This window comes from Rhinopithecus roxellana, chromosome 14 (genome assembly GCF_007565055.1).
Source record: "Rhinopithecus roxellana isolate Shanxi Qingling chromosome 14, ASM756505v1, whole genome shotgun sequence".
Lineage (NCBI taxonomy): Eukaryota > Metazoa > Chordata > Mammalia > Primates > Cercopithecidae > Rhinopithecus > Rhinopithecus roxellana.
In genome coordinates, this window is record NC_044562.1 from 117,841,128 (window position 1) to 117,859,125 (window position 17,998).

At 39.7% G+C, this 17,998-nt stretch overlaps 1 protein-coding gene across 8 annotated transcripts in view; it reads left to right on the top strand.

Moving 5' to 3' along the window:
- RIF1 (replication timing regulatory factor 1) overlaps nucleotides 1-17,998 on the top strand; it is a 128,341-nt gene that overhangs the window by 21,537 nt on the left and 88,806 nt on the right. For 6 of the 8 annotated variants that reach the window (XR_004053086.1, XR_004053085.1, XM_030916039.1 and 3 more), the window contains exons 10-20: nucleotides 1,727-1,878; nucleotides 4,361-4,478; nucleotides 5,983-6,159; nucleotides 6,400-6,510; nucleotides 7,817-7,879; nucleotides 8,993-9,093; nucleotides 10,857-10,943; nucleotides 12,189-12,259; nucleotides 12,470-12,650; nucleotides 14,603-14,710; nucleotides 15,701-15,850. Coding sequence is in view for 6 of the 8 variants with exons in the window: in XM_030916039.1 (XP_030771899.1) it covers nucleotides 1,727-1,878; nucleotides 4,361-4,478; nucleotides 5,983-6,159; nucleotides 6,400-6,510; nucleotides 7,817-7,879; nucleotides 8,993-9,093; nucleotides 10,857-10,943; nucleotides 12,189-12,259; nucleotides 12,470-12,650; nucleotides 14,603-14,710; nucleotides 15,701-15,850 (1,319 nt within the window). In the remaining 2 variants the exon portion in view is untranslated. The remainder of the gene's footprint in view (nucleotides 1-1,726; nucleotides 1,879-4,360; nucleotides 4,479-5,982; nucleotides 6,160-6,399; nucleotides 6,511-7,816; nucleotides 7,880-8,992; nucleotides 9,094-10,856; nucleotides 10,944-12,188; nucleotides 12,260-12,469; nucleotides 12,651-14,602; nucleotides 14,711-15,700; nucleotides 15,851-17,998) is intronic. The other 2 variants (XM_030916038.1, XM_010382506.2) reach the window with 2 other exon arrangements.

Below are 17,998 nucleotides of genomic sequence, written 5' to 3' on the forward strand. Positions count from 1 at the left end.
TTTTACTGGGTAGAATGGCTCAATAGCTGACTAGAAAAAGTAGTCAAAAACTGGGCACCCATCACTGTCCTGTGTAAAATCAGATTTTGTAATTAAAGGAGATTGGTTTATTGCATGGCAATTAATCTTTGCTACTGTAGAGATATTATTATGGAGCTCTTCTCATAAATAGAATAGAGGCCAGGCCTGGTGGCTCACGCCTGTAATCCCAGCAGTTTGAGAGGTGGGTAGATCACCTGAGTTCTGGGATTAGAGAGCAGCCTGACAAACATGGAGAAACCCCGTCTCTACTAAAAATACAAAATTGGCCGGACATGGTGGCACATGCCTGTAATCCCAGCTACTTGGGAGGCTGAGGCAGGAGAATTGCTTGAACCCGGGTGGAGGAGGAGGCTGCAGTGAGCCGAGATGGCCCCATTGCACTCCAGCCTGGGCAACAAGAGTGAAACTCCGTCTCTGAATGAATGAATGAACGAACGAACGAACGAAAAGAATAGGGGCCCCCAAAAAGTAAGTGTCTTGAACTGGATAACTTGTTCATACAGTGATCTGCCTTTATTTTCTTATAGAACTGTTAATTGAAATAGTTAAATGGCAGAGTAGTTGTAACAGACATTGTTGAGTGCCATTCTACCAAATACATGGCCTGACTGAATCCTTTCCAAGTCTGTTTGTTTGTTTATTTGGGACGGAGTCTCACTCTGTTGCCCGGCCTGGAGTGCAGTGGCGCGATCTCAGCTTACTGCAACCTCTGCCTGCCTTCTGGGTTCAAGCGATTCTCCTGCCTTAGCCTCCTGAGTAGCTGGTATTACAGGAGCCCACTGCCACGGCCACCTAATCTTTTTGTAATTTTAGTAGAGACAGGATTTCACCATGTTGGCCAGGCTGGTTTCGAACTCCTGACCTCAAGTGGACCTGCCCTCCTCATCCTCCCAAAGTGCTAGGATTATAGGCGTGAGCCACCATGCCCAACCCTTTTAAGGTCTTTTTGACAAGTTATTTTAGCACAGACTATGTCTTAATTTTTCATATCCCTACTCATTTGGCATAAATGTTTTGTCTGAAGATTGGCTTTAATTTCTATGCTGAATTTTAACAATATGATTATTGTTAAGATAGGGCAGTCCTGAATCTGAATCTATTTAGATTTCAAAAATGTATTCAATCAATGGCCCCAGTAGTAATGATTTTTGATGGAATATATTAATAATTGATTTTTAAAATGATAGCCTTTTTTGACATAATGTAAACATGCTTCTGTTTCTTTGTCAAATGGGGGTAATGAGAATGCTAAAGCAACTAGGACAGTATTTCTCAAAGTTTTGGCATTTTGTGCTGGATAATTTGTTTTTCGGGACTGTCCTGTGTGTTGAAGTTTAGTAGTGTCCCTAGTGATCTACCCATAAGATGTGAGTAGCATCCCCTCATTTGTAACCAACCTAAAGTATTTCCTGGTGGGAAATTGCCCCTGGCACACAGTCTCTAATAAGTACTACTTATTTGTTTTAAAATACATTTTTGCCTTATTGAGTGTTTTTGGTTCAGCAGTACTACAATTTATGAAAATGCAAGTTTTGGGTAGAGCAAGGACATCCTGAGGATTATTTTTTTAAAAAATATTTTAAAATCTGCTCTCTTGCTGTGATGAAAGACTATTGCATAGCTAATGTTGGAGTTAATCTTTAGCTTGGATGTCTCTTTACCTGTGTGCTTATTTTCTTTTAAGATATACTGTGTAGTGCAAAAAGACTCAAGTTGTTAATGCAGCCTTTGAGTTCAATCCATGTGAGAACAGAAACTCTAGCATTAACAAAACTAGAAGTCTGGTGGTATTTACTGATGAGACTTGGACCTCATCTTCCTGCTAATTTTGAACAGGTAACATTACGAGTGTTGACTATAGCACTTTATGTTTTTGTTAATGTGTTCTTAAGTTCTTACCAATTTACTCTTTTAGTGTTATTTTTGCTATTTGTTAGCAGACTAGAACATATAAAAGATCTTTCACTTGACTGGCAGATAACTTAAATTCATTTCCCATAGGGATATTGTTCAATTGCTTGAAATGGAGCCCCTTTACCTGAAATGTTTTTATTTATTTATTTATTTTGAGACAGAGTCTTGTTCTGTTGCCCAGGCTGGAGTGCAGTGGCGCCCATCTTGGCTCACTGCAACCCCCACCTCCTGGGTTCAAGTGATTCTCCTGCGTCAGCCTCCCGAGTAGCTGGGACTACAGGCACATGACCATACCTGGCTGATTTTTTGTATTTTTTAGTATAGACAGGGTTTCACCATGGAGGCCAGGCTGGTCTCGCACTCCTGGCCTCAAATGATCCGCCCACCCCAGCCTCCCCAAGTGCTGGCTTACAGGCATGAGCCATCACCTGGCCCTGAAATGTTTTTAAATCAGCAAGTACTCAAATACTCATTCTCACTCTACAAGCATTATGATTTTAAAAAGAGACTTTTTTCCCCTAGAGGATTTGGAATATGATTGAGAAGAAAACCAGCATCAGTGAAATAGAAATCAGCCGGGCATGGTGGCTCACACCTGTAATCCTAGCACTTTGGGAGGCAGAGGCAGGTGGATTGCCTGAGCTCAGGAGTTCGAGACCAGCCTGGGCAACATGTTGAGACCCCGTGTCTACTAAAATACAAAAGATTAGCCAGGTGTGGTGGCATGTGCCTGAAGTCTCAGCTGCTTGGGAGGCTGAGGAGAATTGCTTGAACCCAGGAGTTGGAGGTTGCAGTGAGCTGAGATCACACCACTGCACTCCAGCCCAGGCAACAGAGTGAGACTCCATCTCAAAAAAAAAAAAATGAGAAATCAAGTGTTACACTGGGTAGGTATAAGGTTGGACCAGTTATTTTTTGTTCCTCTGTTTTCTAGGCTGCATAGTGATAACCAGTGATTTAATCCTATTTGTAGGATTCTTTTTGATTGTTACACAATGATTTTATGAATTCTTCAGGATTTGCATATCCTTACTGGTATTTAGACATAAAGTTTAATCTTACCTAAACCTTTTGGGTTTTTGCAATTATTTCCATCCTTGGCTTTTGAATTTTTTTTTTTTTTTGAGATGGAGTCTTGCTCTGTCACCCAGGCTGGAGTGCAGTGGCACAATCTCGGCTCACTGCAAGCTCCACCTCCCGGGTTCATGCCATTCTCCTGCCTCAGCCTCCAGAGTAGCTGGGACTACAGGCGCCCGCCACCACGACCAGCTAACTTTTTTGTGTTTTTAGTAGAGACAGGGTTTTACTGTGTTAGCCAGGATGGTCTTGATCTCCTGACTTCGTGGTCCGCCTGCCTCGGCCTCCCAAAGTGCTGGGATTACAGGCGTGAGCCACGGCGCCCGGCCTGGTTTTTGAATTTTTTTACAGTTAAAAGGAGCAGCTCTGCTAACATCTTTTTCATTTCTTCATCACTTATTTTGGATTTTGGGAATATATTTTACTTACGCATCTATAGTCCTTATGTTTTATGTAAATAGCTCCATAGCAGGGAATGCATTCTTGGAAAAGAGGACTTATGCTTAAGCCATTTTTATTCAGTTCTTAATTTTTTAATATATTAAGAGTTTTAAATTTTTTTTTTTTTTTTTGAGACGGAGTCTTGCTCTGTCGCCCATGCTGGAGTGCGGTGGCGTGATCTCGGCTCACGGCAAGCTCTGCCTCCCGGGTTTACGCCATTCTCCTGCCTCAGCCTCCAGAGTAGCTGGGACTACAGGCGCTCGCCACCTCACCCGGCTAGTTTTTCGTATTTTTTAGTAGAGACAGGGTTTCACCGTGTTAGGCAGGATGGTCTCGATCTCCTGACCTCGTGATCCGCCCGTCTTGGCCTCCCGAAGTGCTGGGATTACAGGCTTGAGCCACCGTGCCCAGCCTAGAGTTTTAAATTTTATATAACATGAAATAATTGAAGATGGGTATTGTCAGTAATGTAATTTGGATCATAATGAATTTTCCAAATTCTACCATTTTAAGGGTCCAATAGGCTAATCCTTTGCATTTATCCAATACATTAATTGGAATAATTTATTTGGTAACTACAGGTGACTGGTACTAGGATGATGTTCCAGAGTTTTAAAAAGTTAAAATTAGTCTACCAATAATGTATACAATTCAGATGTTTATATAAACAAGTTTAGGTAATACACATTTAGGGCAAATACAATTGTAATAAAATGTTCATATTTTTTCCAAATTTCATTTTTTAGCCTGTTTGTGCATGGAAACGATCTGTAAAATGGAATATATTAAGGCTCCATTTAATGAAATTTATATTATGTGAGGCTTTTAGAAACTGTGACAGATGTATAGTTTATAGATCCATGTTTTCTCTTCTTTTACCCCATAGGTTTGTGTGCCTCTGATTCAAAGTACAATAAGCATTGATTCTAATGCCTCACCTCAAGGCAATTCATGTCATGTAGCTACATCTCCAGGTTTAAATCCTATGACTCCTGTACACAAAGGTAAGAGGTAGATGTTGTTTTTTGCTTTTTTAATCAGGCTTTGTTGACCTAGAGCCATAGTTTTGAAGTAGGAAATAAAATAAGCTTTGAGAGGTTTTACTCAGTGTTTTTCGTATGAAATGAAGCACTTCATAATTTTTTTTTTTTTTTTTTGAGACGGAGTCTTGCTCTGTCGCCCAGGCTGGAGTGCAGTGGCCGGATCTCAGCTCACTGCAAGCTCCGCCTCCCGGGTTTACGCCATTCTCCTGCCTCAGCCTCCCGAGTAGCTGGGACTACAGGCGCCGGCCACCTCGCCCGGCTAGTTTTTTTTGCATTTTTTAGTAGAGACAGGGTTTCACTGTGTTAGCCAGGATGGTCTCGATCTCCTGACCTCGTGATCCGCCCGTCTCGGCCTCCCAAAGTGCTGGGATTACAGGCTTGAGCCACCGCGCCCAGCCAGCACTTCATAATTTTTAGATTCGTTACCAAAAAATCCATTATGTCTTCCTGGTTTTTTTTTTTGTTTGTTTTTGTTTCTATGTTACTGAGTACTGTTTTAAGCATGTAGTTGTGGTTAGAAAAGACATTTTCAGTACATTATATGAGGTACATTAGAAAAAAAGCCTCAGAGCAGCTAACATGAAAGTCTGTTGGTTTTAGAACCAGAATCTTAGCGCTGTTAAAAACAACACATCGGCTGGGCGAGGTGACTCATGCCTGTAACCCTAGCACTTTGGGAGGCCAAGGCCAGCAGATCACTTGAGACCAGCCTGGCCAACACGGTGAAACCCTGTCATCTCTACCAAAAGTACAAAAATTAGCCGGACATTGTGGTGGGCGCCTGTAAGCCCAGGTACCTGGGAGGCTGTGGCAGGAGAATCGCTTGAACCCTGGAAGGCGGAGGTTGCAGTGAGCCAAGATCATGCCACTGCACTCCAGCCTGGGCAACAGAGGGAGACTCAGTCTCAAAACAAAAACAACACTTCAGCCAGGTGCAGTGGCACGCACCTGCAATCTCAGCACTTGGGAAGGCTGAGGCGGGAGGATCACTTGAAGCCAGGAGTTCGATACTGCCTGTGCTACATAGTGAGACCCTGTCTCTACAAAAAATAAAAAAATTAGCGGAGCACAGTGACATCCATCCATCTGTAGTTACGGCTACTTGGAATACTGATGGGAGAATTGCTTGAGCCCAGGAGTTTGAGATTTTAGTGAACTATGATTATACCACTGCACTGCAGCCTTGACAGTACAATGAGACTGTCTCAAAAAAAATCTTAGCACTTATAAAGTGTCTATGTATATCATTGAAAGACAGTTATTTCATATGTATTATTTTATATTTGCCATCTGAGTCTTAAAAATTTATGTTACAGAATACCTGCATGTTAATATTTCAAGATATGGATTAATGCCTGAGACATTTAAACTCTGTTTTTAAAAGTTTCATTGAAATGAAATATATGCATTTGGGTAGCTAATATAAAATGAGCTTGTATGACTTACCCTTTTTTTTTTCTTAAAGGTGCTTCCTCCCCATATGGAGCCCCGGGAACTCCCCGAATGAACCTGAGTTCGAATTTAGGTGGAATGGCCACAATCCCTTCCATTCAACTTTTGGGACTTGAAATGTTGCTTCATTTCTTGTTGGGTCCAGAAGCCTTGAGTTTTGCTAAGCAAAATAAACTTGTGCTGAGCTTAGGTATTTCAATATTTTAAGAATAATTTTAATTACTAAAACAGTCCAGGACTTACTGCATTGGGGTGAGGAGAAGTGTTATTTTTTCACAGCCAAAATATTTTATAGTTGTGTATGAAATAAATATGAATCTTTTTTATAGAAAACACACCTACTTAATAGATGTTTTAAAGTTTTATAGTGAGAAATGTATTTCGTAAATCTGTTGTTTTACATAATTATCTTTTATTCTCCCCCTTTCAGAGCCACTGGAACATCCCTTAATCAGCAGCCCTTCTTTTTTTTCCAAACATGCAAATACACTTATCACTGCTGTTCATGATAGCTTTGTTGCAGTTGGAAAAGATGCCCCCGGTAAGAGAATTTGATTTATTATTTGCTCAAATGTGTGTTTAAAAAGAAAAAATAGGCCAGTCACAGTACCTCACACCTGTAATCCCAGCATTTTGGGAGGCCAAGGTGAGTGGATCACTTGAGCTCAGTTGTTTGAGACCAGCCTAGGCAACATGACAAAACCCTGTCTCTACAAAACACACAAAAACTAGGTGGGCGTGTTGTTACCTGTAGGGAGGCAGAGGCATGAGAATTGCTTGAGCCCAGGAGGTGGAGGTTACAGTGAGCCAAGATTGTGCCACTGTACTCCAGCCTGGGTGATAGAGCAAGACTCAGTATTAAAAAATAAAAAATAAGATAAAATAGAAAATATTTCTACGGTGCCACCTACTGGCCAGATTGTGCAAGAACTTTACATACATTCATTTAATTTTGGCAGTAACTGTCCATGTTAGTTCATTTTACAAATGAGGAAACTGGGTAATACAGGAAATACATAAGTTGTGCGAAGTCGCTTATACGTGGTAATACTGTGTCAGGCTCTATGGCTTTAGTATCTGTACCTAAACTTCTGTGTTATATGGCCTATCAAGTAATGAGGAAAGGAAATTTCAAAAATTGTTTGCTGTTGGAACTGGTTGGAAAAAGAATCACAGTGAATCACATAATTTTTTTTCTGTTGGTTGTGAGATATCCTTCTGAATCTCTGTGAACAATCTCTGCCTCAAAAGTAGTGGGCATTCAATTCAGAAAAGAAAGATAATAAAAAAAGATGAAGCAATTACCCTTAGTTATACAATTCAGTGTTAACGTGTTTTAGTTGTTTTAAGGAACACATTTATGGCTGGACATGGTAGCTCATGCCTGTAACCCTAGCACTTTGGGAGGCTAAGGTGGGAGGTTTGCTTGAGGCAGATGTTGTGACCAGCCTGGAAATGTAGTGAGAATGCTGTCTTTACAAAAATAAAATAATAATAATAATAATATGGGGGTAGTGGTATGTACCTATAGTCCTAGCTGCTTGGGAGACTGATGTGGGAAGACTGCTTGAGCCCAGGTTGTTGAGATGACAGTGAGCTATGATTGTGCTACTGTACTCCAGCCTGGACAGAGCGAGACCCTATCTCAAAAAATAAACATATTTAGTTTCTACAAACAAAAACAAAGTGATAGTGTTTTATAAATTTACTACAGGGCTGAATATCGTGAGGAAAATTAAATATTGTTCAATTTATTTCTTTAGTGTAAGGAAGTAAAGGGAGAGTGTTAGTCATAGTACATAGTCATGTACTTCATTTAAAATACTCAATTTTATTTTGTTTGACAGATGTGGTTGTCAGTGCTATCTGGAAGGAGCTAATTAGCTTGGTGAAGTCAGTTACTGAATCAGGTAAGCACTATTAACACTGATCAAATGATTTTTTTTTGAAACAGGTGGTGATCAGATGATTTTTTTAGCATCCAGTGAATTATTTGGCAGTACATAAAATGTATTTTAAAAGTATTTCTTGTATTACCAAAGCTTCCAGGCTTTAATTTATAGTTAATGCTTGAACAACACTGCGGTTAGGTGTGCTGACCCACCATATGGTCGAAAGTCTACATATAACTTTTGACTCCCCGAGAACTTAACTACTGATAGCCTACTATTGGGGTTGGAAGCCTTGCTGATAACATAAATAGCTGATGAACACATATTTGTATGTTATGTGCATTATATGCTGTGTTCTGTGTTCATTAGCAATATAGTAAATTAGAGAAAAGAATATTAGGAAAATCATAAGAAAACACAGTCATTTAGTGGAACCAGGTTATATCCTTGTCTTTACGTTGAGTACACTAAGGAGGGAAGAGGAGGGGTAGAACTTGCTGTTTCCGGGATGGAAGAAAATCTGAGTATGAGTGGACTCATGCCGTCCAAACCCGTGTTGTTCAAGGGTCAACTGTACTTACTATTGTTGATTTAGAAAAAAATAAAGTTTTACAGCTCTCTGTATAGTCATCTCTAAAATTACATGCTTAGAAATACACCCTTCTAGCCGGGTGCGGTGGCTTATGCCTGTAATCCCAGCACTTTGGGAGGCCAAGGCGGGCGGATCACCTGAGGTCAGGAGTTTCAGACCATTCTGACCAACATGGAGAAACCCTGCCTCTACTAAAAATATGAAATTAGCCAGGCATGGTGGTGCATGCCTGTAATCCCCAGCTACTTAGGAGGCTGAGGCAGGAGAATCGCTTGAACCCGGGAGGCGGAGATGGCGCCATTGCACTCCAGCCTGGGTAACAAGAGTGAAACTCCTTCAAAAAAAAAAAAAAAAAGAAATACACTGTTCTCGGCTGGGCATGGTGACTCACGCCTGTAATCCCAACACTTTGGGAAATTGAGATGGGTGGAGTTTGGCACAACATCGTGCCCCTGTACCCCAGCTTGGGTGACAGAGCAAGACAGCTCAAAAACAACAACAACAAAAAAAACTATATCCTCCTTTTTGTTTTTTGATAGGTAACAAAAAAGAGAAACCAGGTTCTGAAGTTTTGACTCTCTTATTAAAGTCTTTGGAAAGCATAGTAAAGTCTGAAGTATTTCCTGTATCAAAAACGTTGGTAAGTATAATACCCATATGTTGGACTTTAAAAACCATTTTCCGAAGTTAAATTTTATATCGAAGATAGTTTGGGAAGACATTTTTTATATCAAGCATTCATCAGCAGTTTAGTCCTGTTGCAGTAAGTGCCATTCTATTAACTATAGAGTCATTCGAAACCTGTTTAATAAAGTGACTATAACAACAGCCACTAAAGTCTTCAATGTGATAACAAAAAAAATACCTGCCGTACAGAGAAAAACTAGGGTAAAGGACGTGAAACTTGAAGTGAAGAAACTCAAATGTCCTTTAATTTTACGACAAGATTGCTGAAAACCACTAATAGTGAGCTGGTACTTTGTTCTAAATTTGTTTCTAACCAAGAGAATGACTTTGGTATTAAAACACTTTTTTTTTTAACCCGTGTAGTACAGGAAGAAAAGTGAATTGGATATGATTTTGATGATATGAGGTCTCAGAATAAGCTCCGATGGAACAAACAATACCCTTAAATTCTAATTTTGTTTCCTTTATGTACTTTGACAGTTACTTGTTCTATGGCAGTATAGCATAGTGGTTAATCGCAAGGGCTCTGGAGCAGACTAGGTTGAATACCAGCCTAACTATTTATTAGGATAAATTTGTGCAATTTATCTATTCCCTTGGCTTTGCCTAACCCCTTATGTAAAGAGGGAATGTAGCAGTAGTTAAAGACTAAATGAGTTGATACATGCAAAGTACTGTAGGCCAGGAACAAACTAATACTGTCTACTATTATTAATCTGTTTCAGATGACAGTATGTGAATGTATTTTCACTGACATAACTCTTTTATAACATTTAAGTTACGTAGTGCGTGTTCATACCAGTATATTACCGCTGGGCATGGTGGCTCACACCTGTAATCCCAGCACTTTGGGAGGTCAAGTTGGGCAAATTGCAAAAATTAGCCAGGCGTGGTGACATGCCTGTAGTCCCAGCTCTTCTGGAAGCAGAGGTAGGAGAATCACTTGAGCCCACAAGTTTGAGGCTGCAGTGAGCCAAGGTCGTGCCTCTGCAATCCAGCCTGGAGAACAGTGAGACCCTGTCCCAAAAAAGAAAAAAACCAGTGTGGTAGTATTTTTGGAGAGCAATTTGGTAGGCTCAGTCAGTTTGATTTGGCAATCTTGGACCCAACTATTAGTTAGCAGTCCTTTGGATATTTGCTTTGGGTACCAGTATAATTAATTGCAGAATTTCTATTCGTAGTATCAAAAAATATAGAAATAGTCTCAAGGTCCCTTAATAGAAAAATGGTTGACTAAATAATGGGCACTCATATAGCAGTATTTTTCTATATTGATGCAAAAACTCTGTAACAAGGTAAAATGAAGGTTAGTTGCAGAGCTTAATATCATTAGTGATTTACATTGTAATGACTTTTAATAGTTTAAAGGAATGTGTGTATATAACCGACTGCCCAAGAAGTTGTGTGTTTTTCTGTGTACTTACATATACAGAAATTTAGGTCTAGGAAAATAGACTCTGAACTGAAAGTATTGATTATCCCTGGAGATTAAAGACTTTACCTGCTTTTTATATTTCTGTATTTGAACTTTTAAAACAGATGCAGACATATTCATGTTAGCAAATGAATGTATTTGATCTTTTTTAACTGATGAGATTATATTTACGTTAATGAATGAACGTTACTTGTAATTGTTAGAGATATAGTTAACACTCAGATTTTTATTAGATAATATTTTTACGGCTAATTTACTGTAAAACCTTTTATCTCTCATAGGTCCTCATGGAAATTACAATTAAAGGTCTTCCTCAGAAAGTATTAGGTTCACCAGCATATCAGGTTGCTAATATGGATATTCTTAATGCAAGTATCTTAAATGTAATATGATGAAGATTGGCGAAAAACATTTATACTTCCTTTTTTAATTTTTAATTTTATTTATTTATTTATTTATTTATGAGACGGAGTTTTACTCTTGTTGCCCAGGCTGTAGTGCAATGGCACCATCTCCGCTCACTGCAACCTCCGCCTCCCAGGTTCAAGCTATTCTCCTGCCTCAACCTCCCGAGTAGCTGGGATTACAGGCATTACAGCCACCACGCCTGGCTAATTTTGTATTTTCAGTAGAGACAGGGTTTCTCCATGTTGGTCAGGCTGGTCTTGAACTCCTAACCTCAGGTGATTCCCCCGCCTTGCTCTTCCAAATGCTGGGATTACAGGTGTGAGCCACTGCGCCCAGCCATATTTCCCTTTTTTTTTTTTTTTTAAAAAAAGATAACCTATGTAAAATTCTGAGAGTATTGGATTTGAAGTATATTGACCAAATTAAAGGAAAAACTGATAGTTAATGTAAAGAGTTAAATATGCTGCTATGTGAATGAAGAAACTATTTTCCTGGATTAAATAAATGGCTCCAAAAGGAAAGTTTCGTATTTGTTTATGTATGATAATAGTGTTGGTTACTACCACAAATATTGGAAGCTAATGTAAAATGCACTTAATATCTCTAGGATGTAGGCATTGGGATTCCAGTAAATTTTAGATTGATATTCTTTTTATATCTGGAATCTCATCATTCCTTGATTTTCTGTGTAGAGGAAACAGCTATGATTAGACTTGAAGAGTTTGATTTTTTTTTTTTTTTTTCTTTTTTGAGATGGAGTCAGGCTGTTGCCCAGTCTGGAGTGCAGTGGTGTGATCTCGGCTCACTGCAACCTCCGCCTCCCGGGCTCACGCCGTTCTCCTGCCTCAGCCTCCCAAGTAGCTGGGACTACAGGCACGTGCCACCCTGCCTGGCTAATTTTTTGCATTTTTAGTAGAGACGGGGTTTCACCATGTTAGCCAGGACGGTCTCGATCTCCTGACCTCGTGATCCACCCGCTTTGGCCTCCCAAAGTGCTAGGTTTACAGGCCTGAGCCACCACGCCTGGCCAAGAGCTTGATTTTTGTGTGTAGTTTATGGAAATAATTTTATTAACATGGTTGTCATACCTGAAGTAATACCAAAAGTTAAATTTGTCATGCTAAAACAATTTTATTTCTTAAATAACCGATTATAAAAAACAAGTGTTCTATTCTTTGAGAATATTGGTTCATTTTCTCCTTCAGGGAACTCCAGCTTTGTTCTTAATTCAATTAATTTTCAACAATCTCTTGGAATGTGGTGTATCAGATGAAAGGTAAGTTTGTACTTTAACTTGAAACTTTGTCTTGGAAAAGTTATGTAATGAATGAGATTATTTATGTACTATTTCCTAAGTTTCTTTAAGATTTTTTTTTAAAAAAAGACAATTCATTAACTTTTTGTCAGTTATTTTAGAATTTTGTTAACATTAAATTAATATATTCCTGCCAGAAAGTTGATACATTGTTTATAATTTTTTCTTCAGGTTCTTTCTCAGTTTGGAATCACTTGTAGGCTGTGTTCTTTCTGGTCCAACTTCACCACTAGCTTTCAGTGACTCAGTTTTAAATGTTATCAATCAAAATGCAAAGCAGTTGGAAAATAAGGAGCATCTCTGGAAAATGTGGAGTGTTATAGTCACCCCATTAACTGAATTGATTAATCAGGTATGAAATAAATCTACGTATTTTAGATAATACACTTTTTTTTTTGTTTGTGCAATTGGGGAAATGAATAGTAAGTTTGCATTTGAATAGAAGATCGTAAATATTTTTTCTGCTAGAATTTGCAAACTTTGTAATTTTGATTTTACTGCATTTCTGCCTCACTGGTAAAGAAACTATAACTTAATGGGGACTAATCAGCTTCATTTTCTTCAGTAGTGATTATAAACCTAGAAGGCTCACATAGATGTAAACTCTTGTATCTTGGATTCTTTCAGTAGTTTTATTAACGGAATAACAGTGGTTATCTTGACTAGGCTGTATATTCCCATAGTTAAGCCACATTGGTGATTACCTCAAAGCCATATAGTATTTCCTTAAGTCAGGAATCTATTGAGAGTTGAATAATCTGCGTATTTAAATACTTAAATCCTTAAGTTTACATATTTAACAGAACTGGGAATGGTGACAGGCTGTGCAGCACGTTCTGTTTATGATTTGTCAGCCTCTTTGTCAATCATTAAGTGGGAATATGCATTCTCTGGGCCAGTAGTGCTGTAACTCAAAAATGAAATAACTCGAAGGAATTTTGTTGTTGTTGTTGTTGAGTCGGAATCTCACTCTGTCACCCAGGCTAGAGTGCAGTGGCACGATCTTGGCTCACTGCAACCTCTGCCTCGTGGGGTGAAGCGATTATCCTGTTTTAGCCTCCCAAGTAGCTGGGACTACAGGTGTGCGTCACCATGCCCAGTTAATTTTCATAGTTTTAGTCGAGATGGAGTTTCACTCTATTGGTCAGGCTGATCTCAAATTCCTGACCTCAGCCTCAGCCTTCCAAAGTGCTGGGATTACAGGCGTGAGCTACCGTGCGCAGCTTCTTACATTATAGTTACCTAGCCCTTATTTTGACTACTCAAACTAGCACACTATTCTTCTGGAAGAAAAGTCATTTACATTCTTTTTGTTTTTTGTTTGTTTGTTTTTGTTTTGTGATGAAGTCTCTGTCACCTAGGCTGGAGTGCAGTGGCAGGATCTCAGCTCACTGTGAGCTCCGCCTCCTGGGGTTCACGCCATTCTCCCTCCCGCCTCAGCCTCCTGAGTAGCTGGATTACAGGCACCCGCCACTATGCCCGGCTAATTTTTTTCTTTTTTTTTTTTTTTTGTATTTTTAGTAGAGATGGGGTTTCACCGTGTTCGCCAGGATGGTCTTGATCTCCTGACCTCGTGATCCTCCCGCCTCAGCCTCCCAAAGTGCTGGGATTACAGGCATGAGCCACCGTACCCGGCCTACAGTCTTAAATAGCTTCCCACTGTTAGAACGGTCACAGAGGCCCTTTTTATTGTATTAGTTTTTGCTGGAATGCTGTGTATGTATAGTAGAAGACTTTGGAGTTGGCTCTGGGAATCTCTTTTAGAATTTAAACATAGTGCATAATTTCCCCAGTTTGCTGTTAACAGATTACAGCCACTTGATGACTTAAAACAACAGGGATTTATTCTCCCTTAGTTTTAGAGACCAGCTCTCCAAAATCAAGGAGTTGGTAGGATTGGTTTCTCCTGGAGCTCTGAGGCAGAATCTCTTCATGCCTCTCAGCTTCTGCTGGTTGCTGGCAATCCTTGACCTTCCTTGAGTTGTAGCTGCATCACTTGACTATGCCTCCATCTTCACGTGGTATTGTTCTCTGTGCCTATCCAAATTTTCCTCTTACAGAAAAGACTCTGTTTATTGGATTGGGGCTGACCCTAATCCAGTAGGACCCCTTCTGAATATCTGCAAAGACTTCATTTCCAAATAAGACTACATTCGTAGGTTCCAGGGGTTAGGAGTTAAACATATTTTGAATCTCATCATTGAGGGACACAGTTTTGCCCACTTCTTACAAATAAGTTATGTTACTACTTAGGATTAGAATAAGATGATAATTTGTCTAACGTCATTATTTTTCTTGTTTTAGACCAATGAAGTAAATCAAGGTGATGCCTTAGAACATAATTTTAGTGCCATCTATGGTGCATTGACTTTACCAGTAAACCATATTTTTTCAGAACAGCGATTTCCAGTGGTAAGGCATTGTAAAGTATTGATTTCTAAGGGATTTGTACTTTTCTGAAAATATTATTTCATCCTTTATAATCAGCTTCCACAATGATTTCTTTTTCTGTTTCTTTTTCCTTTTTTTTTTTTTTTTGAGACAGAGTCTCGCACTGTCATCCAGGCTTGGAGTACAGTGGTACAATCTCAGCTTACTGCAACCTCTGCCTCCTGGGTTCAAGCAATTCTCCTGTCTCAGCCTCCCAAGTAGCTGGGACTACAGGACCATACCACCGCGCCCAGCTAATTTTTGTATTTTTAGTAGAAATGGTGTTTCACCATATTGGTCAGGCTTGTCTTGAACTCCTGACTCTGGTGATCCACCGGCCTTGGCCTCCCAAAGTGCTGGGATTACAGGCATGAGCCACCGTGCCCAGCCCACAATAATTTCTAAAATAAAACTTGTTTATGACTCTATTATTAGCTTAGGAGAATGATGAAGGACGAGAGAAGTTCTTTTGGATCTTCGATAAGTTTTGGTATCCTGGCCTTATTTCCTCTCTTCGATTAGATCTCTGGGGTGTGGGGGGAAGGTTATTACTTTGTGTTAGTCTGTTTTTTATTTTGAGACAGAGTTTCGCTCTTGTTGCCCAGGCTGGAGTACAGTGATTCAATCTTGGCTCCCTGCAACCTCCACCTCCCGGGTTCAAGCAGTTCTCCTACCTCAGTCTCCTGAGTAGCTGGGATTACAGGCGTCCGCCACTTCGTCTGGCTAATTTTTTGTATTTTTAGTAGAGACGGGATTTCGCCATGTTGGCCTCGAACTCCTGACCTCAGGTGATCCACCCGCCTTGGCCTCCCAAAGTGCTGGGATTACAGGCATGAGCCACTGCGCCTAGCCGTTAGTCTCTTTTGTGACACATTACATGTTGCAGTGTTTTTAAAAGATGTATTGATTCCAGAAACTATTTGATACATAGGTATATATTAACAGAACTTCTTTTTTTATTGTTATTGGTAGGCCACCATGAAGACTTTACTTAGAACTTGGTCAGAATTATATAGAGCATTTGCTCGTTGTGCTGCTTTGGTGGCAACAGCAGAAGAGAACTTGTGCTGTGAGGAACTTTCTTCCAAGATAATGTCCAGTTTGGAAGATGAAGGCTTTTCTGTGAGTTTGTCCTAATGCTACCTTTTTTTTGTTTGTTTTTAAAGGATTCTTTTCAAGTAAATGGAGATAACATTTGTGAGCTATCACTTATTACTGCTTCTATTTATATGTGACAAAGTTGATGTTGAAAACAAGTATGCTTTGTGTAACAGTTTTGTGTCTTTGGGCTCTAAGGTTCATGTTTTGGGATCATTAACAGATCTTTTACTATACTGTGTATCTCCTTGTGCTTCTGTTTTTCTAGATTAACAGTTCAAGGACCTTGCTGTCCTGGACCTCACTTTCGCATATGTATCTGTTAGATGTTTAAATTCAATCCCTTTGAAAGTTTGTAGTCTTAGAAAATATAAGTCTCTTTTCTTTTTCCTTCCTTCCTCATGGAAAGGACAGCTGTTGGGAACAGATTGATATGTGTCGTTCCAGAATAGACCTCTTTCTATTTACACTTGTCATTTGTATATTGATACTTGCATATGCATATGAATACGGTATTCGTGGCAAGGAAATCCTTATTGCGAAGTAATTATGTAACTTTTCGTAAAACACTGTCTTGGCTCCGTTTCAAGTCAATCCATATAGCTCTATTATTTCTTGTCAACTGCTGTCTAGTATTCTGTAGTATGGTTGTACCATTACTTGGAATTCTATTATTTTTTTATTTTTTATTATTTTTTGAGATGGAGTCTCACTCTGTCACCCAGGCTGGGGTGCAGTGGCACGATCTCAGCTCACTGCAGCCTCCGCCTTCTGGGTTCAAGTGATTCTTCTGCCTCAGCCTCCCGAGTAGCTGGGATTACAGGTGTGCACCACCACGCCCAGCTAATTTTTGTGTTTTTAGTAAAGATGGAGTTTCACAATGTTGGCCAGGCTGGTCTCGAGCTCTAGACCGGAGGTGATCCACCTTGGCCTCCCAAAGGGCTAGGATTACAGGTGTGAGCCATTGCACCTGGCCTGGAATTCTGCTATTTTAAGGACATTTTGGTTGTTTCAATTATTTATTACTGTGTATAATCTTGGTGATGGCCTTCACACAGAAACCATTGTTTTTCCATACAGATTATTGAAATGATATTTGTTGTGTGTGTTTTCTCTACATCTTGTATCTAACACGTAATTTAATGAGGAATGAAGGGAAGTAAAAATAACAGTTCTTTTTTCTTTTCCCCTGGAGACAGAGTCTCACAGTGATTGTTGGGTGACAACCCAGGCTGGAGTGCACTGGTGCAATATGGGCTCACTGCAACCTCTGCCTCCCAGGTTCAAGTGATTCTCCTCCCTAGTAGCTGGGACTACAGGTGTGCACCACCATGCCTGGCTCATTTTTGTATTTTTAGTAGAGAGGGAGTTTCACCATGTTGGCCAGGCTGATCTCGAAGTCCAGACCTCAGGTGATCCGCCCACCTCAGCCTCACAAAGTGCTGGGATTACAGGCGTGAGCCACCAGGCCTGGCCAGCAACTTCTTTTTATGTTTTGTTTCCACTGGGTTTAGTGAAAACTTTTACTACATCATTTTCAAGAGGAATTTGATAGAGAATCTATGATCCTAGTACTTCCAGTCTCAGTTTATTGGTTGATATGATGGCTTTTATGGGGATCTTAAAGGTGAATTATTTTTCTTAAATATTGAGGAAGAGAAAGTACAGTATTTGACTAACAGCAGTTAACTGAAAAAAATATGTAATCATGTACGGTCCTGTGCCTCATAACAATGTGTCAGTCAACAACAGACCACAAATCTAGTGCTACATATCCCAAGGTGGTTGCAGAACATCATAATACGGTATTTTTACTGTGTCTTTTCGATGCTTAGACACAAATACATACCATTGTGTTACAATTGCCTATAGTATTCAGTATAGTAACTACACACCTGTATGGGTGCCTAGGCTACATGTTTGTAGCTTAGGAACAACAGACTGTATAGGTGTGTAGTAGGCTGTCTCATCTAGGTTTGTGTGAGTACCCTATGGTCCCACAAGATGAAATTGCCTAATGACCCATTTTTCAGAATGGATCTCTGTTAAGCCATGGGTGGCTGCACTTAATGTACTGTAAGCTGTGGCACACGTTACATAGAATATATGGGAGTAACAGTCATTTTTTCATGTTGCTTACTCTTGTTGAATACTGTCCCAGTACTTGAATGT